The sequence below is a fragment of the Euprymna scolopes genome, chromosome 10 (assembly GCF_053919585.1).
Source record: "Euprymna scolopes isolate OS-2025 chromosome 10, ASM5391958v1, whole genome shotgun sequence".
NCBI lineage: Eukaryota > Metazoa > Mollusca > Cephalopoda > Sepiida > Sepiolidae > Euprymna > Euprymna scolopes.
The window spans coordinates 133,634,830-133,660,473 of record NC_136491.1 but is presented as its reverse complement, the minus strand read 5'-3'; the positions used below and the strand labels follow the sequence as shown (position 1 = coordinate 133,660,473).

General features: G+C 35.5%; 1 protein-coding gene across 1 annotated transcript in view; it reads right to left on the bottom strand.

The window, feature by feature from the left end:
* Positions 1–5,766: 5,766 nt before the first annotated feature.
* The window catches only part of LOC145286547 (solute carrier organic anion transporter family member 3A1-like), a 30,784-nt gene continuing 10,906 nt past the window's right edge, over positions 5,767–25,644 (bottom strand). The window contains exons 5-10 of the mRNA XM_080135437.1: positions 19,080–19,154; positions 16,437–16,632; positions 15,779–15,923; positions 13,124–13,281; positions 9,599–9,663; positions 5,767–6,035 (exon numbers count right to left, since the gene is read on the bottom strand). Of these exons, the coding sequence (XP_079991563.1) occupies positions 5,767–6,035; positions 9,599–9,663; positions 13,124–13,281; positions 15,779–15,923; positions 16,437–16,632; positions 19,080–19,154 (908 nt within the window). The remainder of the gene's footprint in view (positions 6,036–9,598; positions 9,664–13,123; positions 13,282–15,778; positions 15,924–16,436; positions 16,633–19,079; positions 19,155–25,644) is intronic.

Genomic DNA, 25,644 nt, shown 5'->3' with positions numbered 1-25,644 from the left:
GACCCCATTACAAGGGAATGACAGAACCTGAATATATAGATTTCTAATGACCTACTACCATTCTCCTACTCTCATTCTGGGCTATAAATATTAGTAGTTGATCTTCATTTATGTTGACAACTCACAAGACATATATCAAATCGACAGACCACATCGAGATTCTAATTTACGATTCATTCGTAGGATGTCCTTCAGTCTGTCTTTAGCAAAAATGTTTTTCTTGGCCATAGATTGGAATAACATTCATACAAAAGCTACATGTGCATCGGAGGCCATACATACATTAGTTGGGACAAACTGCTCACAATTATTCAAGTTGACGGGCATTTCAGAGAAAACTAAACTGCCATTAATTCTAACGCTGACAGACCTTTTTCTTCATTAGTTCAACCTTTATTTTAGCAAACAACAAGTAAGATCGTTTGTCTTTTGCCACGTACACAACAAATCCATATGCCTCCTTAAAAGCATCACAAAATAGGTACATGTCACTGAGTTGTCTCATAAAAAGGGCCTGTCGATTAAAATGTAAATCACTTGACCCTGACAGGTCCCTAACAAGTTACCCTCAGCCACTAAAAATCTCCTGGGGGAGGAGGATTGTCCCAACCAAAATGATTATTCCACATCGTCCTAATAAGAAAACAGAGGTGGAGAGACAGTCGATCAAGAATCTTTGCAGCTTCGGAAAGGATCTTTCTCTTTGTTGAAGCACCAGGATCGGATTGGACAGGAGCCACATGCATTTTTTTTCTGAAAGGAAATTGTATCAATATCACAGTGCCTCACCATTTTTTGCCGTACCATTCATTTTCGTTATATCTCGGAGGGCGTCAACATTTGTGTTACTAGACTAAATAATAAATAAATCCTTCCTCCATCAAATACTAGGTGTACAATTCAACAAGTCTATATTGATTCACTTTAGATATAACGAAGTTTTCCACATTTAGGGGCATTCTGTTACCGGATTCCAAACTGCAGTTGAAGACGAGGCAAATCGTGGTAGCAGCTGTAGGGGCAGGCGTAAATCCAGGTCGATCCGGTATCCATGCATATTTATCAAATCCATAGAGGAGCACGAAAATCTTAATTACACCATCCTGTTCCTATTGTCAGAACACTTCCAAGTAGTTCTGTTAATGTTTATTAGATCCTTAGTCACCCGGTTCAAGATACACAAAGAAATAACATGATTGGGCGGAACTCTGACTAACGTCAACATACCAGAGGAGCTCTACATAGTATGTGCCAGCTTTGAACGCTATGACATTTTTCAAGCACGTTATCCGCTGTTGATCATAGTACGAAAAGATATATTTGTTATATATCTCCAGAAATTTTATGTTGAACATCTGTTACAACCCACTCTGAACTTCACTATTAGGGAGAACCCCTTCCAAGGGATCACGATACGTGGTATAGCTATCAAGAACGAAACAATAGTGGGATAAATCCACTTGTGGAGTCTGCTTCATTACAGAGTTATATAAAAGTTGAGCCCTATCGTGGGATCGTTTGATCCTCAAACAAAAAAGATTCTATGGCTCCAAAAGTAACGGCACCTGCTGGGATGAAAAAGGCCCAGCCCTTCATACAAGGGACAAGTTGAAAGGGATCTAATTGATGAAGGAGGTTCAATCCGATGATAGATTTGATTGGTATGAAGTCTGATCTAGCCTCAAATTTGTCGCACAGGAAACATTTAGCATCTCGAAAGCACTCAACAAAGATTCCAAGTTTGTTATTCGGACAGATAAGTCTATCAACTCAGCTCCCAAAACAGAATACTTTATTGTATTTCCGCAACCCAAATCAATTTCCAGAACCACTTCCCTAAAACTCTGGTTACATTCGATTGTTGTATATTGGTTTATATTGGAGAAGATGATATATTAAAACGTGTCATGTGTTATCTAGTGGATGTTAGATATTGTTCTTTTAACAGACATATAATAAACGTATAAATCGTATGTATGTTGTTTAGCCAGGAGAACATGATATTGGCGTGTAAAGTGAATCATGCTGGGTCAGACTTATCGCACGGAATATTTTTGCAGTTCATATGTAATAAGAATAATATATGCTTCATACCTTTTTTTCTTGAAGAGTTCTGTATCTTTCCGCTGCTCCGTTACAAACCATGAAACGATCAGCACCATTTTTGAGACATCTGTTCTTATTTGTGAAACCATTAAAACAACTCTTTATATTTTTATAATATAAATTTATTACAATTGCATCAAATGGTTTTCACAGGATCTGCAGTTTGTCTACATTTCTATTCTTACAGCTCGCTCCCTAGCTGTCTGTCCACCCTTGTCTAGACGTCTGTCCGCTCTGGTGGTCAATCCTTAACTTTCTGAATCCCTCCAAAACTAGCTACATCACGTGTTCTCTTACGTCACCTAATTACGTGTCCCAGACCAACCTAACGTCCACAACAAGTTATTTGTTTATTCAAAAGTCAAAAGAATTTTTACATATATTTTCTATTTTCACATTTCTTTTGCGATTCACACGTCAATCATTTCTTCCCCAATTTAATTGTTTATTCTTCTAATCATAATAACTGATACAGCGACCATCCGTCGCTCAAATCAATTAATAAGAATACAATAACAATAATAATGTTTTGACCATTGACCCCGCTTGCCACAGTTAACAGATACTACGCTATGATCACAGCCTAAAGGGTCATAACATTACAAGGTAAGAAGGGTGGAAAATCTAATCTGGCAATCCATATCAATTGTCTCTATCAAACCCAAGTCATGTAGCACATTAGCAGACAAATATAAACACCCACTTCCTGTGTCCAGGAGGCAATTAACCGCAACAGACTCCATTCCCCTAGTGAAATTCACAAACAGAATGCGGGACAAGATTTGAAAATATCCAGGCAAATTCTGGGAATTGGTGTCTAAGTGAAAGGAAGATATCGTTTTGAGTCTCCCTGCCGCTCCCTAAGAAGAACTCCGTCTAGTATCAAATGTAGAACTGGTACATTCGCCTTCCTTGACCTGAAGTCGCTTAATTACCTCACCTATGAGCTCCAATATGGAAGACAAGGAAGGTATGCACATTAACCCAATCATTTCCCCTTTTATTACTTCGGAAATTTCGGAAAACGGATATTAGCCATTAAATGAGCTCCATTCGGATCATCCACAGAAACATCGCATGAATAAATTTTTCCTAGCTCTTCCAAGAGAGATGTAGTCCTGTAAATAAACTCAAGATCTGAGTAGATTTCCTTTTTAGGTAATTAAGCCAGTATGCGTTGAAATGTTTGTGTCTTTGATCTTGTCGATGTTCAAATATTCCCTCTTTAGTAAAGAAACAGCAAGTTGCTAATTTTCTTTTGTTTAGCTGGTTGATTAGCCGTGACGCTCTGTCTGTAACGGAGCAATCCAATAAATTTAAGCGTACGGCGACATAAACAGTACTTATAACTGTTTTCGAATCTGAACAAGAAATTCTGTAAACTCATGTGACCTGTGGCCATCTCAAAACCATCAAATATGGTTAACTATAAAAGAAACTGAAATTCTTCCTGATGCCCAATTAATTGCATCCATGAAAGGACTGGCAGTCGGTGCAGCCAAATAATTATCCAGTCCACCAGCTCCGTGTGATATTTCATGAGTTTTGGAGCCCAACTAACTTCAGTTTCCAGTACATACTTCTTTTGGATCTGACCTAATTCTAGCTAGCTAATGAACCGTTCCATTTAATGGATATACTCCAAGATATCCTTCGGTAAGGTGGACTAAATATGCGGCATCACCCTATCTCCGTGGCACAGCTTCAGCCGTTCCTCAACCTTGACTTTTACTATTGTCATCCGTCGAAGGATCTGTTCCCTACTGAGAAACTGGATGACAAATTATGTAGCAGAAAGGTCACTGAAAGGGAAGAACTTTTATTTCTTTTTAGCAATATATTACAAAATGGTTGACGGGTTATACTCAAAAGTGAGCAGGCAACGATCAGGGTTGCAAGAAGAAATGTTCTTTAAGCGACCTGCTCAACAAGGTCTAGTAACAAAAAGTATCTAATTTTGGATGAACTAAAGAAATAATGGTCTGATCCCTTTGATAACAAAAATGAGACTTCACGAAATGAATGACCGAACCTGGATATATAGATTTGTAATCACCTCATACCATCCGTCATACTCCCATTTTATAAATATCAGTTACTAATCTTCATTCATGTAGGCAACAATATCCACTACGCTGAGCTCACAAGTCGTAAGTATCGCTCTCATCCTCTTCATCTTTTTTTTAAAAATGAAGAAGAAAATAATAAGAAAGTGAGGGATGTCCATTTTATGTTTATTAGATTCATCACTTTTAAGTACTTGTACAGAAGTGACATTTTCATTCGTATTGTCTGCCGATTTATCTCAACCAAGTCCTTAATTTGACATCAAATCTCGGGAATCCCTGTTTGCATCTTGGATATCTGTTCTATACAAGATAACAATAGTCAATAGTCGACAAAAAGTAAATACAACAAATAATTTGTTGCAAAATAAGTAAACTTAAATACTTTGCCAGCCTTTATACTTTTAATTTGTGGAAGCTGTTTTTATTATTTATTTCCAAATTTGTTTTGACGAAAGTTATTTTATCGACAAACGAACATGGAACTGACAACCACTTACCTTCGGTTTACTTTACGCTGAAAAGATACTTATCTACCGTCAATCCTAAGTTTATGAAACCATACGTAATCACCTTAATTTAGCGAAGTTAAGAAATAATCTCAGCGGTCATTGTTGTTTTTCGTGTATAAACAAGGCAGTTATTATTGAAATTACATTTCACAATTCGTATTATTTAGAATCTCTGGACTACTGCTCTTATCTTGAGTGTCATTTTCACAACTTTTAGGTCGATGTAACCTTCTACCTTCCTCGGGTATATCTTCATGAACTCGGGAAACTTTCTGTCGAAATTTGAAATCTGCACGTAATTTCGAACGGAATCCTTTATTTGATCCATGGGTGTAGCATGCTCTTACTCCGTCAGCCATGACTGGGTAGAATTCTTAAGTAATTCGAAATTGTATTTTAGCACCCCCGCATTGAAGCTTGAACCTTCAATCTCCATGAATCTAAATATTACAACTCAATTTCACCAAGTACTATATCCCCTGCGCCACGAGTCTTTGACCGAAGGTTTTGCAAATAGCATTAAAGATGAAAGAAGTAGCCTGAAGAATCTAAATAATACAAATAATAAATTTTCATCTAAAAAATTCAGAACCGTAAATGTTACAATAAATAATAATAGAGTTTCCACCCGTAAAAAGTACACTGTATTTCCAATAACGTATTTGTTAGTTTTTTTTTTGGGGGGGGGGGGGGTAATGTTTTTTTTTGGGGGGGGGTCAGTTTTCAACTGTTAACTATTCTGTACTTACAAGCAAATTACTGGTAATATTGTTTGAAGATGGTTTATTCGATTATGATGATACGAAATTGAATGATAATCCAAGAAGATTTGCAATAAATTGGGCGATTAATACGCTGCATTATAACCACTCCGACCGCATATCTTTATAGTATTAAACACGTGTCGTTTTAAAATAAATATTAACCTCCCGAGTAACGTACCGTAGTTATGCATCACTCTAATGCCCATAGTTGTATAGATGCGTTTGAAGGTTGATGAAGATACATATAGCTCAACTTAAGTGATTGGACGATTCTTAATTTTAATGATAAAATGGCAATGGATCATATTTTAATTATTTCTATGCAGACACTTCCAATTCCTTTTCAGCTCTTTCTTGTCCCTCAGTCTTACGCTTCTGTCTATTCTCATCGCGTGTCTGAACCAAAAATGCAAGAAACGTTAGCACCGCTGCAGCAAAGGTCAAAGCCGTTCGGGTGATGAACATGTAATTCTTTAAGTTCCTATTTTCATATAAAGCACAATAACCACGTTCCTCGGATGAAGAATTCCACACAAGGCAGGCGGAGTCGACAATCATTCCGAAAATCACTGGACCTGACATCCAACCTAAAAATAAATAAAAAAAATAAATAAATAAATAAATAAATAAATAATAATGATGATGATGATGATGATGATGATGATGATGATGATAATAATAATAATAATGATGATGATGATGATGAAATTAAATGTATAACAGATATACACTCATGAGTAAAAAAAAAAAAAAATGGGCCAGGAGTGAAAGAAGTAAGAAATCGATTTTTCAATACTTTTCCATGAACTTTTTTAACTGAAAATTTCTATTTTGCTGATCATTATTATTATAGCATATAATAATAAGTGGAAAACTTAATTCTTAATATGGTAGAACCGCATCTTGGCGAGGATATAAAAAACTGAATTGCAGGAGTAAGGCAGTCCAAAATGACTTACAAGCATATTTTTGATATTTTAAGAAAAGAAAAAGTGAAAATATGAAGCGAATTGATGAAAGTTTCGAAGTCGAACGCTTGGCAAAAGGAAAATCTGGATCTGGTCGCCCTAGAGTATTCACTTTGAAGGACGACCGCATACTTAAATTAACTGTTTTGAAGGATTAAAAGAAAACTTATGTTGATCATAGCAAAGAATTCAAAACAGGGGCTGGAAATTCTCTTTCTAGATATACAAAATCTAGACGAATGAAAGAAATGGGATTTTCTTCTAAAAGGTGTGCAAAGAAGCCATTTTTATCTGAGAAAAACATCAATGATAAAAAGAGATTTTTCTCGTATTATGGCAAGAAAGATACAGATTGGTTCATGAATGTTTTCTGGTCAGATGAATCAAGATTTTGTCTTGTTATTGATGCTCTTGAATGGTGTAATCGAAGAATTGGAGAAAGATTTTCACCAAATTGCATGAAAACGACAGCTAAACATAGGAATAGAGAGATAATGGTGTGGGGAACTTTTACTGCAGCAGAAATTGGGGAACATTAGATGTGAGAAGTCAATCAATGCAAAGGAATACATTCGAATATTAGAAACAGGACTGTTACCAAGTATCCAGGCGCTGGGAATATCTCAGAACATTATTTTTCAACACGATAATGCCACTGCACACACTGCTAAAGTCACAAAAAATGTTTTTTTGATAATTCAATTAATGTGATATTTTGGCAAGATGGAAGCCCCGATTTAAACCCAATCGAGAATATTTGGTCCATAATATCTCGTGCACTGGATGAAAGAACGTTTTCGAACAATGACAAATTGTGGAAAGCTGTGCAAAGTGAATGGAATAGCATCTCCTCTTCACAGTGTTCCACTTTAGTGGAGAGCATGTCTAAAAGGATTGATCTTTTAAAGAAATGAAAAGGGAATGCAATTCCATCCTAAGCATTTATTAAAGTAAATGTCTTCTGTGTTATTAGTCTCGTTTAAGTTTCCTTGTTCAATTGTTCTTTGTTCAATATGGCATTTAGTGCGATAAAATATATAAAATTTGTTTGGCCCATTTTTTTTTTTTTTTTTTTTGCTCACGAGTGTATATAAGAACATTAAAATACAAACGGCAAACTTATTCAAATAAAACGACAGGACATGATAATATGCAACAAAAAGAATAAAATGTCCAGGTAGTGAATTTTGTCATCCCAGCAATTCACACGGTTAAGAAGCAGAAAACAAACGTATAGATAAAACTTGTCAAACAATTGAAGAGAATATATAACATAAATATAACTACTGTATTGTCAATAAATTTGGGAGCACTAGGAACACTCCACAAAAGTCTGGAAAATGACTAGGAGAAATCGGAATCAAAAGACGAACTTTATACAAACATTTTCCATGTGGTTATAGTCACATGAACGGACAAAATGGGCTATGCCATATTTTCAGCATTCAGAATGAAAACTTTGGAGATGAGATTGTACGGATATGTTGTATACTGGAGGGGTATGTATTATGTACTTGTGTTTTGTAATATATATATATATATATATATATATATATTCATTAGAAGAACATTTTATATAACTAGACGATACACGAATTTAGACACGTATATATATATATATATATATATATATATATATATATATATATATATATATATATATGAATGTTTGTATACAGAGGGTCAATACGTTTGTATATACATGTCAAAGTCATCTATATGACGTGTGTATATACGTGTATTCGTCTATGACCCTAGGGGTGTGATCGTCTATTCTAGTTTTTCTGTTGTTCGTTGAATTGATGCGTGCATAACAATTACGACAGTGCTAATATATTAACAGATACACTTTAACAAGGAACATGTAACATTTACAACAGAAAGGGATAAATTACAATTTCTGGGATTTATGTCGGCGAATGGAGAAACATACCTTGCCCATCTTTGGTCTTGTTTTGACGGACCATCGGAAAAGCTGAAATTGAAGATTCGTACAATCTTGGTGGTATTTACATTAGCTTTTTTCCGGATGTTTGAACCATTGGAAAGATTCAAAGCTGGTCCTGAAGACTTACATTCGACAACTTTCCCTTCTTTAAGCCATCACCGTCCGTGGACCATCTTTCTACTCTTAGTCACTGACTCGGTCTGCTCTCTCTCTGATTTATGACTCTTCAGTAAAAAAAATGTGTGTCTTTCAAGCTCTCTCTCTCTCTCTCTTACTCTATCTCTCTCCTAAAGCCCACGTCATTTTAAATGATCTCTACGTCATGCTATGTCAGACTCTAGATATCAACCTTATTTTTAAATTATTGTTTGTGTTCTTACATTCTTTTCTATTAAAACATCTTAACATAAATAATTTTATCTGCAAATATTGATTTCGCTATGATACCATTCTTTCTGACATTCTATTTTTATAAATTTAATAACGATCATAATAAGTGTTGAAAAGTACATCTTTCGGCATTATATCTAACAGATTGTTGTAACAATGATAGATAAAATCTCAAGAAAGCCGAAATTCATTCTGACCAAAGCTTGGAACGTATATGTGGAAGAGAGAAATCCCTATATTTTGGGAAAGCACAGGTTTCTACAACATGGAAAAATAGCTAACGATCTTGTTAGGCGACGTAAAGTTCTTTCTTGTAAAAGTTCGAGTCCTTAAATGAAGACGGAAAAACAAATGACACAAAATTTATAATTAAAGATTTTTAAAAGTCACGTGGTTATATATGAAAAGGAGAACAGAGAATAATAAGAGAAAACAAAGGAAGGGGAGAAAAAAAGAACATTAAAATATAAACAGCAAATATCGTTGCCATCGTTATACTAAAGGTATTTTTGCTGAAAATATTTAAAATACGATTTTACTCGAAATGTATTAAATGTTAAGATTTATAATTATTTATCTTACACAAGTACGGTAAATTTTTGGATATTTACACTTATATGATCCTCGCCTTAACTAATTAAAGTTGTTATCAATGGTGGTTTACATTATTTAAATAGTAACGATTGTAAGGGGGAGATAACTCATAATTTATATGCTCTTACTTCATGTATCTATTTGTTTATTAAAACTTTCTTAAATATATATACACTATTTCTGTCGTATTTCTGACAATGTTTCTATGTGAAATTCTATGTTTCTATATGATATACCTGAGGATACATACCTATTAAGGAACTAAAAAAAGTTGACATCCCAACTGCCAGGCTTTTGTCTTCATCACCGGCGATTCTGTAAATAAAATGATCGAAACATAAATACTAAAAATGGTATAAACTATTAAAAAATGACGCGTGAAGATTATTTTTCAAATGTAAATTGTTCGTATGAAACACATTTATAATTAGCTAAGGATTTTTACAATCTCCCAGTAATGGGTCGTTGGTCCTGTTTGTATTCCGCGTTTTTTTATTATTGAATGCGCTTTTATAGTTGTAATATCTGATTTAAAAAAATCTGGTTAGACCTAAATGGTATTTCGAAGATCTACCGAATCTATTACACTATAGAAGTGAAATAGCAAACAACCGCATGCACAAAATAAAATCTAATTTAGAATAACGATACATAACACAAAAAAATAAATAAACAAAACCCAACCGGCAACTGGAAATGCTATTCAAAGTACTCACATGTCAGTATAAAATCACCTATTAATTAGACACGTTCACAAAAGAACGGTTCACGCCAATATAATACAATAGAAAAGGAAGTAATAGTCAGTCGGACTTTGTTTGAGAAAACCCCTGACATTAGCTAATTAAAACATTAATCCCTGGGAGATTTTAATAATAACTCTTATTGTCAAACTAAATTGACTAAACACATTATACATATAAAAAGGGAGTGCTTCGAATTCTATGCATCTTAGCCTGACTATTTACTATGGAAATAAAACAGGGACGCTTAGCTACAATGCATATATTTTCATAACTTCAACATATGACATGTGCATAACTTTACACTCTAATGGCACAGAATTGAATCGGTCCACAATTATAATTTTAGTTTTTTTTTTAATATTAATTATTTTATTTGTAATATAAACGAATGCCTATATTCTTTTCTTGGTTGTTTTACATACGTTTCGTTATTATTTTTTCATCATACAACTAATCAGAGTCGAATACATACACACAATATATATATATATATATATATATATATATATATATATAAAGACCGTGTTCAATTAAAATACTTGTGAAATAAGGACAGGGATGCGATATTTCGACGATGAGACAAGGGTCAGAGTCTGGTCGATAGTGCGGAACCTATTAGATCTGAAACTCTTTTTGGACTCTGTCTAATAGTGAGAGATTAGTGTTATATAGTTGTGGAACAAAAGATGAATTAGCTTTCTATCTATCTTTGTATCTGTTTATCATTCAATCAATCAATGTATCTAGCTAGCTAGCTAAATAGAAGTGAGCGAGATGAGATGTGAAGTTATGTTTTGATAAAAGTTGTCAAAACATGTTGAGGTGTAAACTGGACAAGCTGCACCGGAAAAGAGTTAACCCGTATCGGAAGTAGATTTCTGTTGTCATGTGTTCTAGTAAGCTGAGAAAATAGATGTGTTGGAAAAAGGACGTCAAAGAGAGCGGACGATTTAACAGATCGTGTCCCCTCACCGAGGAGGGAGCTGACGTATCTCAAAATGGAGACTAATAGAAATAACCACCCAAGCAAAGATATTTACTTCCCATTCTTCCGTATCCACAACTGCGAAGTAATAAAAATCACTATATAAAACCAGCCATCGTCTTGGAGTTGAAATGCATTCGTCCACAGGTTCCAGCTTCCATCCAAGAACAGATGAAATTCCCAACGACGCAGTTGAAAAGTTAATAAGGTATGTCGAAATATATGTGTTTATGTTATGTCTGACACACGCACGCAACATACTCAGACGATCACGAAATGTAAATAGACTGCAACACGATAACTTAGGGTTCAGATAGTGAAGAACCCCACAATATAGAAACTGGTAACACGACACACAACCACACATTTATATATGAACACCATCCCACAACGTAACACTAGTGATAGATTCTCCATCCCAGATGTGGCAACAATACTCCATGCATGGGCGAATTATGGCTTTGTAAATATATACTCTCCATGCATTTCTTCCTATTTATGTTGCCTATGAATAAAGTACGAAAGATGAGTTCTCAAGTTAGGATGTTGCTACGGCAATTATTGGTTTGGAAGAGGTTTTGTAGTTATTAAAAGAAAGAGACTTAGTCGTAGTAGAATTAAATATTATCATCCACTGGCGGCCAGTTTCACTAGAGGTTGATGTTCGTTTGCTAGTATTTCTGTCATGGCCAAGGTCTATATTAGTGTTTTCCCTTATGTTTATTATAGAGCGTAGTGTCATCACCAAATATACCCATATGAGGTACAGTTTTTTCAGAGATGCCATTTATGAATATCAAGAATAATCAAATTCCAAAGATCGATCACTGTATTAACTTGTATTAATATCATGTTACGTTTCTGAATTTTTTGAGATGAGGATTCGTTATTCGTATTATTTGGATTCTTTGAATTATTGTTTTCATATTGAGTGTTATTTTCGTAACGTTTCGGTCGATGTAATCTCCAACCTTCTTCATGTGTATCTTGTCGAACTCGAGAATTTGGACGGAATTTCCAACGGAACCTTTTTTTTTTACTTCACAGGGGTAGCGTGCTCTCGTTCTATCAGCCTGAAAAAGGTCGGTGGTTACAACATGTGAAAATGACACTCAAGATGAGAATAATAGTCCTAAGAATCCAACGTTGTTTAGACGTATGGCTATCGAAGACAACCTGAATTTTTCTCATCTAGGAAGTATCTGATTACTCTGTATTCGTCCAGAAATGCTATATGATTCAATTTTCGAGACAACCACTTCATAGCAGACCTTGTCAAAGGCTTTGTATATCTCAAGGACTATAGCTCTCGCTTCTTCTGCCTTATCCAGTGCATGGTATATGCGTTCAGAAACGACAGTTAAAATGTCTGCAGTATAACAGGTTTATCTGTCTTTACTATTGGTCAGAAAGAAGTTTAGCATTTACAAGATGGTGAGCTAGTGCTTGATTAATTAAAGACTCATAGATTTCAGCGAAGGGGTCAGGAAACTGGTCGGACGATAATTGAGAGGTTCAGTTCTTTTGCCATTATTCTTGAATATTAGTACAACGGATGTAATTTTCCAGCTATCAGGAAAGCAAGACTAGGTTAGGCATTTGTTGAAGAGTTTGAAGTGGACAGGCTAGCTCAGCAAAGTAGTTCTTAATTAGTATGTCAGGGATGAGATCAGACCAACATGCTTTAGAGGTGGGTAGGTTTTTTATGATGTCATGGACATAAGAAGGGGCCATTCTCAGATCTATGACTATGGTTTCTGCCTGCAACGGGAAATTTGGGAAACTGGTTTGTGGGGTCTAAAGTGGAATTAGAGGCAAATCTCTGGGCAGGCAGATTAATTTTCTTGGTCGCTGAGCAAGCGACCTAATGTTTGTAAGATAGTGGGGGGATTATTGTGTATTTCTGTCGTAACAGACGTGTAGTCTTTTGTTTTACTATCAGGTTTCATAGATCAAACAACACTCATTTTCCACAAGTCTTTTTGATCATCTAGATTTGTTTACAAAAGAAATCAGACAAAATTCGAAATAATAGACATCTTACCTTAAGTTGGCTATATAGGTAGGGACGATAACCATTGCTCCAATAAATGCATTCATCGTGGCGATTGCGATATAGTAATACAGTGAATTGCAACCGGTGTCACAGATTCCACTGGTCACTGTTGTTCCGGCTGGTAAACATTTGCAGTCCGTGTACATCTTCGATAGAAAATCAAATCGAATTTGGTTAAAATAAACATGTTTAAGATAAATTTCAATATAAATCGGTTTCGTAAGTTTTGAGTTTATGATTGATAAGCTGTATTTATAAAATTACTGTTCATATCTTTTGTCTTACATTCATGAGATTTCGGCTGATCGACCCTCTAGCTGTCTTCACGTGTATCTTTTTTTATAACTTGGCAATCTTCTACTCGAATCTAATACCTTTTATGTATAACTGGAAATCTGAATGGTATTTCGAATTGAAGCCTTCATTTAAAGGAGAGTAGAAAGTTGACCTTGGTTTTACTTTTGGCAGCTTTGTAACTATTGCTTCTCTTATTTTATTCTTTTGTCCTCACATTCCATGACCGATGTTTCTTGCAAGGAGGAAGACTTGCTGTTTTTAGACCCTACTCTATCCCTTCCACATTTATAATTAAGAAGTCTTTTAGCTCCTTACATCAAGTGGCTTCGTTCCTTGTATGAAGCGATTTCCTTAAAAGTATGGGGATAGATTCTTCTCATTCTTTCAACATTTTGTTAAGTATCTTATATTAAGGATATAACCCTTCACTCTCCAGAAGATTATTAACCAACGTTTTTAACCATTAATAAATAGCCCTTTAAATGGCAGTAATCTATATGTTGATTGAATAAATGGTTCGTTTCGAAATTGCGTACAAGCTCCAAACTCGACGGAAAATATTCTCAATTCCGACTAGAAATTTCCTAGTCACAAAATATTCACCTCAACTAAATCAAAAATGTTATCGGTCAAAACGCTGGGAATATAAGAAACGAGATGAGTACATATTTTTGAAATTTTTAGATGAGGATTGATAATTTGTATTATTCGGACTATTGTTCTCATATTGAGTGTTACAACGTTTTGGCCGATGTTACCTCTGATTTATTTTCAGTGTATATTGCGAACACATAGCATCGTTTGTTGAATAGAAATCTGCACTGAAATATGGAATGACATGCTTTATTCAATCCATTGGTGTAGCATGATTCCATTCCATCATAACTTGGTAGAAGTTTGCATAATTCGCAGTTGTATTCTTAGCATCTCCTGCACTGAATTAATTGAATCTTCCATCTCCAGAAAAATGTCTCGTGTCACTTAAAACCGAATTTTGGTCACTACCTTATCCGTTACGCGACGAACCCGAATTCAACAGAAAGATTCTAATATGAATAAAGTCGGAGGTTCTATCGGATGAAGTGAGGACAACACTCAAAATAAAAACAGTCGTCCGAATAATCCAAATAATACGAGAAAACAGTAGTTCGAATATTCGTATTATTAAGATTCTTCGGACTATTCTTCTCAACGTTTTTTTTTAATTACATTTTCACCCCAAACAAGAGACATTGCCACTTTGGTGTAGGGGGCTACTATCAGGGGCAACAACTACTGGGGTACTATGTAGGGATTTGGGTAGCAAGATGTTGGTTCACGTTGCACTCGAACTTCTGCACGTCAGTACAGTTGGGGAAGCAGGGACCTGGAATGGAATTCCAAAGTCTAGCGGTTCTGGGGAATAAACTACTGGAGTAGAAAGATCTTTTACATCTAGGGATCTCTACAGTGTAGGGGTGGGATTTAGCTGCCTGTCGGGTCTGTCGAGGGTATTCACGTCGTGAGGGCACAAGTGCTTGCAGTTCGTCAGAGTATTCACCATTAAAATACTTGTAGAACAGGCAGAGGGACGCAACGTTCCGTCGATGGGACAGAGGCTGAAGCTTAGATGCCAGTTCAGGGCCTATCAGAATTGCGACTCTCTTTTGAACCTTGTCAAGGAGCGAGAGACTAGTAGCCGATGCACCAGCCCAAATATGACAGCAATACTCTATACATGGGCGAATGGTGGCCTTATAAAGATACAGGATACTTTCAGATGTCAGTAGTTTTCTAGCACGGTAGAGAGAGCCTACCTTTTTCGCAGCGGCCTTGGCAATGCTTTCAATGTAATTGTTCCAACTCGTGTTTCCTGTGAACGTTAGGCCAAGGAGCTTGAAAGACGTACTCTCAGATAAAGAGTCGTTGGTCATTGCTATAGGTGGTAGTGAAGGTTTCTTGTAATTATTGAATGAAGCTCGTTTAGTTAGTTTAACAACTTGAGCGAGTATTAATTTCATAACGTTTCGGGCGATGTAATTTCCAACCTTTTTCAGGCGATGAAATGTTGTAAAAATAACACTCAAGATGATAACATCCAAATAATACGAAAAATCAATCCTCATTCAGAAAATTCAGAAAAGTAGTTCGAATAATTCAGATAATTTGTCGTTGAATTCTCGAGATCTTAAAGTGTTTGAAAATGCCTTTTTCTTATTTGTCCGTTGTGTTAATCGTCTCTGTCTTAAACATAATGCTATAAGTTTATTTTCTATAGAAGCATTTGCTAATGTTATATAAGTTGCGACTATAAGCATTATGAGACGATTGTATCTTTAAATAATCGAAAATGGTGATTTTTCTTACCGTTCCGTTTTTATCCTGGCAACCAGCAAAACAAGGGGAGAAATAAGTGATGGTGTTATTAAAACAAACCGGAAGAAATCGATGTTCATCACAGGAACAGGAAGTGACGCATTCTGGCATCATGTGTTCGGCAGGAGCTGGATTTCTAGGGAAGATAAAAAAAAAACAGAAACCAGTATAACAAAGTGTCGTTTTAAATATCTGCTTTCAAATATTACAATGCGTCTAGACACAATGGAATTTGCTAAGAAATTCCAAATCAGGCTAACAGTTGGTAATTTAATATATAAAAAGGATCACCCTATTTAAAAAGTAAATATTCCAAATTCAATTTTATTTTCAGGACTTAATCATTAATTACTGAATTATAGAAGAGTTGCCCAATAGGTAATACGCCTGGCCTACTTTCTGACCTAACTGAAATGTTGATTCTGTGGGTTATGTGCCAAATTACAAGTCTGAACTAATTATGTTTATTTTATATATATATATATATATATATATATATATATATATATATATATATATTCTGTGAGTTATGTGCCAAATTACAAGTCTGAACTAATTATGTTTATATATATATATATATATATATATATATATATATATATATATATATATATATATATATAATTATTTTTTTACTAACATACTCTACCTGAATCGAACAGTATCCGGTCCAACAATTGGAGGTAATTCGCAGCCAGCGATTAAATATAAACTTTCAATGGAGCCGGTGAGAACCTGCACCACGGTGATCATGGCGAGACTCCCTCTTGCAGATATTTTCAGTTTCGACGTAAATATTCCTCCAAGCAGTGTACCTGATGATAGAGCTAGCAGCTTAATCATACCTGAAATTAATTCAAAAATGTTGAACCAAAATGAAAATAATGACGTTAAATATATTTCATGATTTTGTAGATGCGGATTGATAATGTATACTATTTGGATTATTCGGATTACTGTTCTCATCCTAGGTGTTATCCTCACCGTGGTTTGCTCTGTGTACTAATATATCTTGTTGTTGTTGAATTTTGGAACATTTAATCTACAGGGTAAATTTTTATTGTTCACTCGGTTATGAAAAGTAAAGTTTAAAGTATTTTGTAATCGTATGCTTAGTATCGCTCACACTGAGGATTGAAACTTCAATCCCCAGAAGAGTGCTAAGATAAAGGTTATCCGATCATGGCTTACTGAATGAGAACAATCTACCCACGTTAAAGCAATATAGGATTAATTTCTAAATTTCGTATAAATTCCTGAGTTTTATATACAGACCGCGTAGTTAAAAAATATCGTCTGGAACGTTCTGAAATGAAAATTCAAATAATGAAAAAAGCAAGAGATACTATGTGTGTAATCACGTCTATATTGGCGAAACTCGATTGTATATTATTACTATTTCTAATATTATTACTATCATTATTATTAGTAGTAGTAGTAGGAGGAGTAGTATACAAATCGTCTCAAACAATACATGAAGCCATTTGATGTAACAAGCTTTGAAAAATGCCACATTAATGACAAAAACTTGCCAACCATAAGTGGTAGAAAAGTAGATTGTAACACAACAGCAATTATTACCACTTTGTCAGAAACAAACAGGATAAGCAAAATACAATTATAACCATCAAAGTCAAAATACGGATTGCAAAAAAAAAAACAATCTAAATCTAAAACCTATCTTATCTTACCTACACATACACCTTGAGTTTTTTTTTCCGCAATTAATTTTTAAATTGAGTCGCAACTTCCAGATAACTACAAAACCACCGGACAGCATCATTAAAGTAACATAAAGGAAATAATTAACCAATCATTATCTCTACTATTATATAAAAGGAACTTTGTGTGTATGTGTGTGTGCGTGTGTTTGTGTATGTGAGAGAGTACGTTCCCTAAGGACTCAAAAACGGCTGGGCAGATTTTTATAGAAATTTCACACGAACTTGCTTTATGTGCCTGATAGTGTTTTTAGATAGGTTTTGTATCGAAATGTCTAAAAAATTATCGATAATCGATAATCGAAAATAATCCGATGAAAAAAGGAACAGGCGATTTTAACTAAAGTTAACATCTTGCATAACCTAACATCACAAGCGCATTTGAGAAGTTTTATTACCACAAAAGCCGAAAGACCCCACACATAAAACCAACAAAAGTTATTTCAAATAACAGAGGAGCATCAGAAATGAATGTTTCTGTTTAGAGCACAACTGAACCATGATAATTGACTTTTATATTTTAAACTTTAATTCAAACCATTATATATAAAAATAATTATAAAAGTAGGTTCTCTACAGTGCAATGTAGACTTCGATGTATCGTTGACTAATTCACTGCGGAGAAGTAAGTGAAGCTTCCTTTCGGTGCACCGCGATGAGTTCAGGCAATCAACTGATTTGATTGAAAAAAGTGGACGATATCACCTATTTCGATCACAATAAAAATATGGGAGTGCGAAGCATTCGTTGATCATCATTAAATCCCAGGAAAACATGGTAACATATTTTAAATTAATCAATGTGAGCAATCTTATTTAAGGCATAATAATGTTGACACATCAGTTCTTGTTAGGTGACCGAAGTTAAGCAGCATTAAGTCTGACTAGTACAGGGTGCTGGGCTTCTTCTTTTTTCTATACTGTGACAGGCGTGGCAATTCCTATACATAACGTAAAAACGTGACAAAATCACCGCTCAAGCTTTGGAATTTTCAAATTGGTCAACGTTTAATGTACGTCTACTGACATCGAATTATTGACATAGAAGCTAAGTCAATCCTAATCCTATATATAAAGTGAGAATTGTAAATATCCACAATCATGGCCCCCATTTAATCTCGAGAGCCAATAGATACAACTTGTGAAGGTTGCTTCGTGTATAATTGCGAAGCAAAGGTTTCACAATCGCAATCAAACCTTTGTTGACTCGGTACTGCTTGATGCCAGTCCAGCAAGCAATTCAAGATGAAATAAGCCAAGATATGCGGAGAGCACATACATCTAGTATTTCCAACTGTTTTTACAAGGTATTCATCGCTAATCAAGGCCCGAAAGCCACTCGATGATAAGTATTAATATCTGTTAAGAGGTCGACAAGACAACACCGTAATAATGGGTATTGGTGGGAATTGGGTAGAATTGGCTTATTTAAAAGTACATCTCAACAAGAACTTGTTTACATTGAACTTGAAAATGGCTATGATTTGCATATATCTTGTTTTAATCTATGCACTCTTTCCTTTAGACTCTACGCAAAAAAAGCTTAAAAATAAATTTGCACAATATGCAAACGCTGTTCGGGTGTCAGCCTCTTCATTATGAATTGCCAAACGAAGCTGAACTCAAGATAACCTATAATTGCCAAATCTGCAATTAAAGAAAATATAGTTGTCAATTTAAAGTTCGTCACCTCTAAAAGAACAGAATAAGAATAAGAAAGAATATCTATTATGGGGGTGGGGGTTCTGTGTGTGGATATAATAACTTATGAAAATATATGTATGACAAGCCATACAGAGGCTTTGACGGATTATCCCTATAGGGAATCATCATTCTTCAGGCTAAAATCAATTAAATTCGCGTTACTGAGTGTTTTTATACATATGGCGTTTAGTTTAGCTCTCTAACGAATTTATTGTTATTCCCTCCCACAAGTCAATGTCTCGGTTAGCAAATGGCAGAGCTTATTTCAAACTAAAGTTTGGCTGACTTTCACTGTTTCTTGATGTGTTTTGTTCTGTTTAGGGGTGATGCACCCTTTTTCTGAATGCTTCGAATTAATAGGCGATCTTATTAAAACACTACGTGCTTGGAATGATTTTTTATGCCAATTTTAAAAGAAATTGTATGTGTGTGTGTGTGTGTGTGTGTGTGTGTGTGTGTGTGTGTGTGTGTGTGTGTGTGTGTGCGTCAATGAGAGTGTAGATAAGAAAATAGGAATAAGAAATTTTTAATACGAAAGAATGAATCCTTTCAGAACGTCAACTTACCCATGAGAGCGTTTGATTTCCAAGCAGGTAGAAAGAATTGGGCTTCGAGATATTTGGCGTTGAAAGAAAGAATTCCTGCAATTCCAACAAGTTTCACGGAAACGGCAGCCGTAATCAACACATACGGAACGTGACGAATAATTCGGATTAATGATTTTAGAAAACCTATAAATATAAATATATATATATATATATATATATATATATATATATATATATATATATATATATATAAAGAACTCTTGTAATATATCACGCCTTTATTTTATAAACAAAGAAGCCTTGGATTGATCTATAATATTACCCTTATATTTAAGAGGTACATTATTTTTTCAAGTATGTGGCGAGGCAACACTTTGAGGGTTGTTAACGCTGGTTAAAACTGTGCAGAATTTGATTATTTGAGATGACGCTTCGCCAACGAATTATTTACATTAGTCTTGTTGTAATCAGCTGGAAAGAACCCGAGTACGATTCTTTTCCACAAACGGGTGGTTCTTGGAAACATACTTTAATGATGGAAATTTTAATTAGTTCTAGTTACACAGAGGAAGTAGGAAAATTATTTAGAGTACTTGTAGCTAGACAACTTTTCACTGTGAATATTTTACAGAGGGCATAGATTGGAGCTCAGTCGAGCACCTGCTATAAAAATAACGATAGAGTAGAAAAAGAATATCAACCTCCTTTTTATTAAAGACTGTTGGAACAAAAGATGCTCACTAGATTGCGAAGTCATTTTTTTTTAATCTGTTAAACAAAGGAAGGGCGCCCTCAGCAGCAGATCTGCATATGTGTCAACAGTACTCAATCGTAAGATATATTTTACCCTTGTACGATATTGAATCGGAGTTAGATGCTTCCTAGAGTGGTAGAATGATCCCATCAGTTTTGCAGCAACCTATGCATCAGATTTGATAGAATTCTTTCATTTCATGTTTGGTCTCAAGGTCAGTAATAGAGGCTTATCAAAGATGGAGTTTTCCTCTGTGAAAAAAACATCCATTTCAATTGGGGCAAACTGAGGGCTAGAGAGTTGGTGGTAAAAGGAGAAAATAGTGTTTTAGATGCATTAAAACAAACCTTTTCCTAATTATATGTTAGAATAAAGAGCATCAAAAAGATGTTCAGCATAAATCTTCGTAGTGTTGCAATAGAAATCCGAAAAACATTACACCCTACTCTATAATGAAGACCAATGTGCAATTATTCGTATATTTTCATATTAATAAATATATATCCCTCCCGTCACGAAAGTTAACTAGTAATAACCGTATGTTTTGCTAGTCTCTGGATGCAACGATTTCAAGTGATGACAGGAAGTGAAAAAATAGATAATAAGTAAGACAATCCCTACCATTTGCAATCAATTCAGAAAGAAACCAAATACAAAAGGTCAAATATTTGTTTTTCTTTGGGTCATTAGAAGAAAAAAATAATAATAATAATGATGATGATGATGATGATGATAATAATGATAATAATAATAATAGCAACAACAATAATAATAATAATAATAATAATAATAATAATAATAATAATAAATATTCTAGACATGAACAGGTATAAATTGACTACACTAAAGCCAACGATCAAATATCTCAAACATAAATAAATGAATGTTTAAGAAGACATTTTGCAGAAATCTCAAAGCAGGATTTTAGAATGTAAGAAAATCACTGATAAAGACCAGGAAGGAATTTGAGCCCTGAATTGATCCGTGGCATTAATACGACGTACTTTATACTTCTAGGCATCAACGACTAGATTTATAATCGTACCAGAGACAGAGAGGGTTGGTTTGTGGTTGAAAATATTTTTTCATATATTACATAGTTAGTAGCTAAACCCTGCTGAAAGCCTTTGATATTGTTGTGGGGGAATCACCCTCTAAATGTTCTATCCATTATATAAACCATAGACCTTTCGACCCAGGTGTGGATTAAACGCCAGAGCGACCCTCGCCTGTTCGGTGACGTTTACTACTCTTTTCAGTTGTAACCTTTTTACATTGTTGTTCCAGTAATATATTGTTTAAACTCTATTCCGTTGTTCTGTTTTCTTTGTGGCTTATTGACGATTTTGCCACCTACGCAGCTGTAGTGAACAAACACTGTGATGACTTTAAGTTGTCTAAACTAACAGCAGACAATTTTCAATGTCTGTGTTTGCGTAAGGGTTAACCTCGGGAAAAGATGCGGAAATCAGTCGCAGAGTCCTTACAAAGTTAGAAAATGAACCGAACTTAACGCATCAAAAGTTGACTGAGGATTGTCAAAAAGTAGAAATTATAAAAAAAGATGCAAGAAATATCGAAGCAAGCATCGCGAATATAAAAAAATAACTAAGAAAAAAACCGTCGAAATAGCACACAGACACTAACCACCGAAACTCAGAAAACTAAAAGCACCGAGCGCTTGTTTCAGATGTGGTAGAATACATTGGGTAAGGGATTGCCCATTTTTAACAAAAAGATGCCATTTATGCAATAAGATCGGTCATAAAAGTTCGCAAAACTCAGAATAGAAGCCGTGTGCGTCAAACCAGAACTAAGGACCTCGTAGATGAAAATCTACGCAAATATGTAACAGTTAACATTTTCGGCAAGGTTATTAAATTCCAATTAGACACTGGATCGGATCTTTCAATAATAAATATCAAAACGTGGAAAATATTACGAAAGCCGACTATGTTAAAAACTAATAGAACGGCGACGGCCGTTAATGGTACAAAAATTCATTTTGAATGTGAATAAATTACAAACGTCACTTTACGGGGGAAAACAAAAACAACTAAGATTGTATGTGCTAAAAGATAGTGAGAACCTGTTCTGTTCTGACAGCATGGAGGAGTTTCGTCTCTGGGATCTTCCTATATCCACATTCTGCAAGAAAATAGATACCCGCCCAGCAGAAACGGAGAAACTTATAACTTGTTTTAAAAAAGAATTCACAAACGTATTTACTCCTGGCCTCGGGAGATGTACAAAAATGGCCGCAGATTTTAAGTTGAAACCTGGCACACAACCGATGTTTAAAAAGAAACATAATGTCCCGTTAGCTTCCTTGAACAAAATAAATCAGGAACTAGACAGCTTGGAAAGCATCAGTATACTGGCTAAAATTGAATATAGTGAGTGGACTGCTCCAGTAGTTTATGTAAAGAAAAGGTCCGGGGAAATTCGCGTTTGCGCCGACTTCGCGACTGGACTCAACGGGTCCTTAGAAGATTTTCATTATCCATTACCTAGTCCAGAAGAAGTGTTCACGAAATTAAATGGCGGCAAGTTTTTTTCTAATATCGACCTAAACGACGCTTACCTGCAGATTCCGGTAAACGAAAAAAGCGCTAACCTCCTCTGTATTAACACTCATCGGGGTTTGTACAGATACGAAAGACTCGTGTTTGGTATCAAGGTGGCACTCGTAATATTCCAGCAAGTAATGGATACTATGCTGTCCGGCTTGGACACCACAATCGCATATCTTTATCATAACGAGCAAAAGCATATCAGACAAGTATTAAGTCGAATACAAGATTATGGATTTAAGATCAAAGCAGATAAATGCGAGTTCTTTTTACAAACAATTAAATACCTGGGTCAAATAATCGACAAAGATGGCAGACGCCTAGACCCAGATAGAGAGACCGCTATTAAAGAAATGCCGGCATCAGTAAACATAACTCAATTGCAGAGTTTTTTAGGTTTGGCAAATTATTACCAGGGGTTCATCCTAAATATGCACAAATTGTGCGCACCACTTAATGAATTGCTGAAAAAGGATAAGGCTTGGGAGTGGACAGAAGATTGCCAAACATCATTCCAAGAAATAAAAAGAATCCTGACTTCAAAACTATTCCTAGCGCATTTCAACCCGCAGTTGGACATAATAGTAGCTAGCGACGCTAGTCAATATGGCGTTGGGGTCCGTATGCTAAATCGAATGCCGGATAGCTCGAAACAGCCTATTGCTTTTCGCATCACGGACTCTCTTGCCAGCGGAAAAGAATTATTCTCAGATCGAGAAAGAGGCCCTAGGAATTATAATTGCAGTTTCAAAATTCCACTGGTTCTTGTACGGAAGACATTTTTTCTACAAACCGACCGTAAGCCATTGATATCCATTTTTGGATAAAAAAAAAAGACTTCCAACATTCACTTCGAACCGACTATTAAGATGGGAAAGTATTCTGCTGAACTATAATTTTACAATTCAATTTCTTCCCTCAAAACAACTAGCCCATGCAGAATGTCTATCGAGACTGATTCCTGCCAAAATGAAACCTCTTGAAGATTCAGTAAGCGTGGCACTACGTATTAATAGTGATGTAAAAACCATGATAAACAATATTATCCGCGAACTGCCGGTCACACTTCAGGAAATTAAGTCAGAATCCCTAAATGACAATTTCATTCAAACCACGAAGCAGAAATTAGCACTGGGTGACACCAGTTCAGACATTTTTTCTGGTTCTGGATCTATGGAGGATTTTTATTACCTGATAGTAGTTGACTCTTATTCTGAATGACCAGAGGTACTAAGATGCAAAAAACCGACCACGGCAACAACGACAATTTTTTTATTGGAAGTGTTTGCTCGGTTTGGGGTTGTAGACTGTCTGGTTAGCGACAACGCTACACAGTTCATCTCGACAGATTCAGAGAATTCTGCGAGACGTATCAAGTCAAGCATATTACGACACCCCAGTACCACGCCAGAAGCAACGGCCAAGCCGAATGCTTCGTCGATACACTTAAAATGGCATTAAAAAAAGGCGTCCGGTACACCGACACAAAAGGCCTTTCAGCAATTTCTGCAGGTTTACAGAATCACGAGAAATCCAGACAAACCAGATGCGGGATCCCCAGCAGAAATCATGTTTGGACGGAAAATAAAATCCGTATTTGATAAACTACTACACAAACACATAGTACACAACAGAACCTCTACAATGCAAACGAAACGGTTTAACAGCGGAGATAATGTGTATTTTAGACATTTTAGAAATAACGTTTCTTTTTGGGAACAGGGCACGATCTTACGAAGAATCGGCCATATTACATACATAATTCAGGGCCCAAAGTTCCAACATAAGAAGCACCTGAATCAAATCAGGAAAAGCTTCTACAAGGATCAAGAAGAACCACCGCAGGACGGCAGTGAGGCGATTGAAACTGTGTATGACTGTTTTGATATAGACCCTTCAAAAGGGATGTCAGAACCGAGACGCTCCGGCAGAAAGAGGAAACGCACAGACCCCTTGATGGTCTGCTCCAAAAGGAAGAAATACTAATTCTCACAACCGCGGAAATCAGCTTGGGAGGGGGTTGTTGTGGGGGAATTACCCTCCAAATGGACTGTTCTATAGATGTACTAATTCTGCGTGCATATTGTTTTGCTTAGTCAGTTGACAAATTCTTAATTACCACAGATTCAAATAACTTCCTCGTGATGTATAAGAAACTGATTGATATGTATTAAGATGCAGAGGATCCAGTATTTTTAAATATAAGGTTAACTAACAAAAGTTTTTCGGGTGACATGACGTAACGATTGGAAAGCTCGTAAAAATAGTAGCTAGTCCTCGTAGTAGCTTGCTATGCATTATCATTGAAATATTATCACCTTACTTGCTGGCATTAAGGAACTTGATAAGTTTGGCAATATTTTGGACATACATATGGATGTCAAGTTATTTACAGTCGTAGATGGAAATTCACAGAATTAGAGTTAGCATTCGGTTTAAGTAAAACTATTGATTGGACCAAGGTTTTCAAAACTTCAGGACACTATAAGGCCCCTGAGAAGGGCAAAGGTTTTTCACGAAGTACTAAAAAGATAATCGCTAAAATAAATACAAAAAAA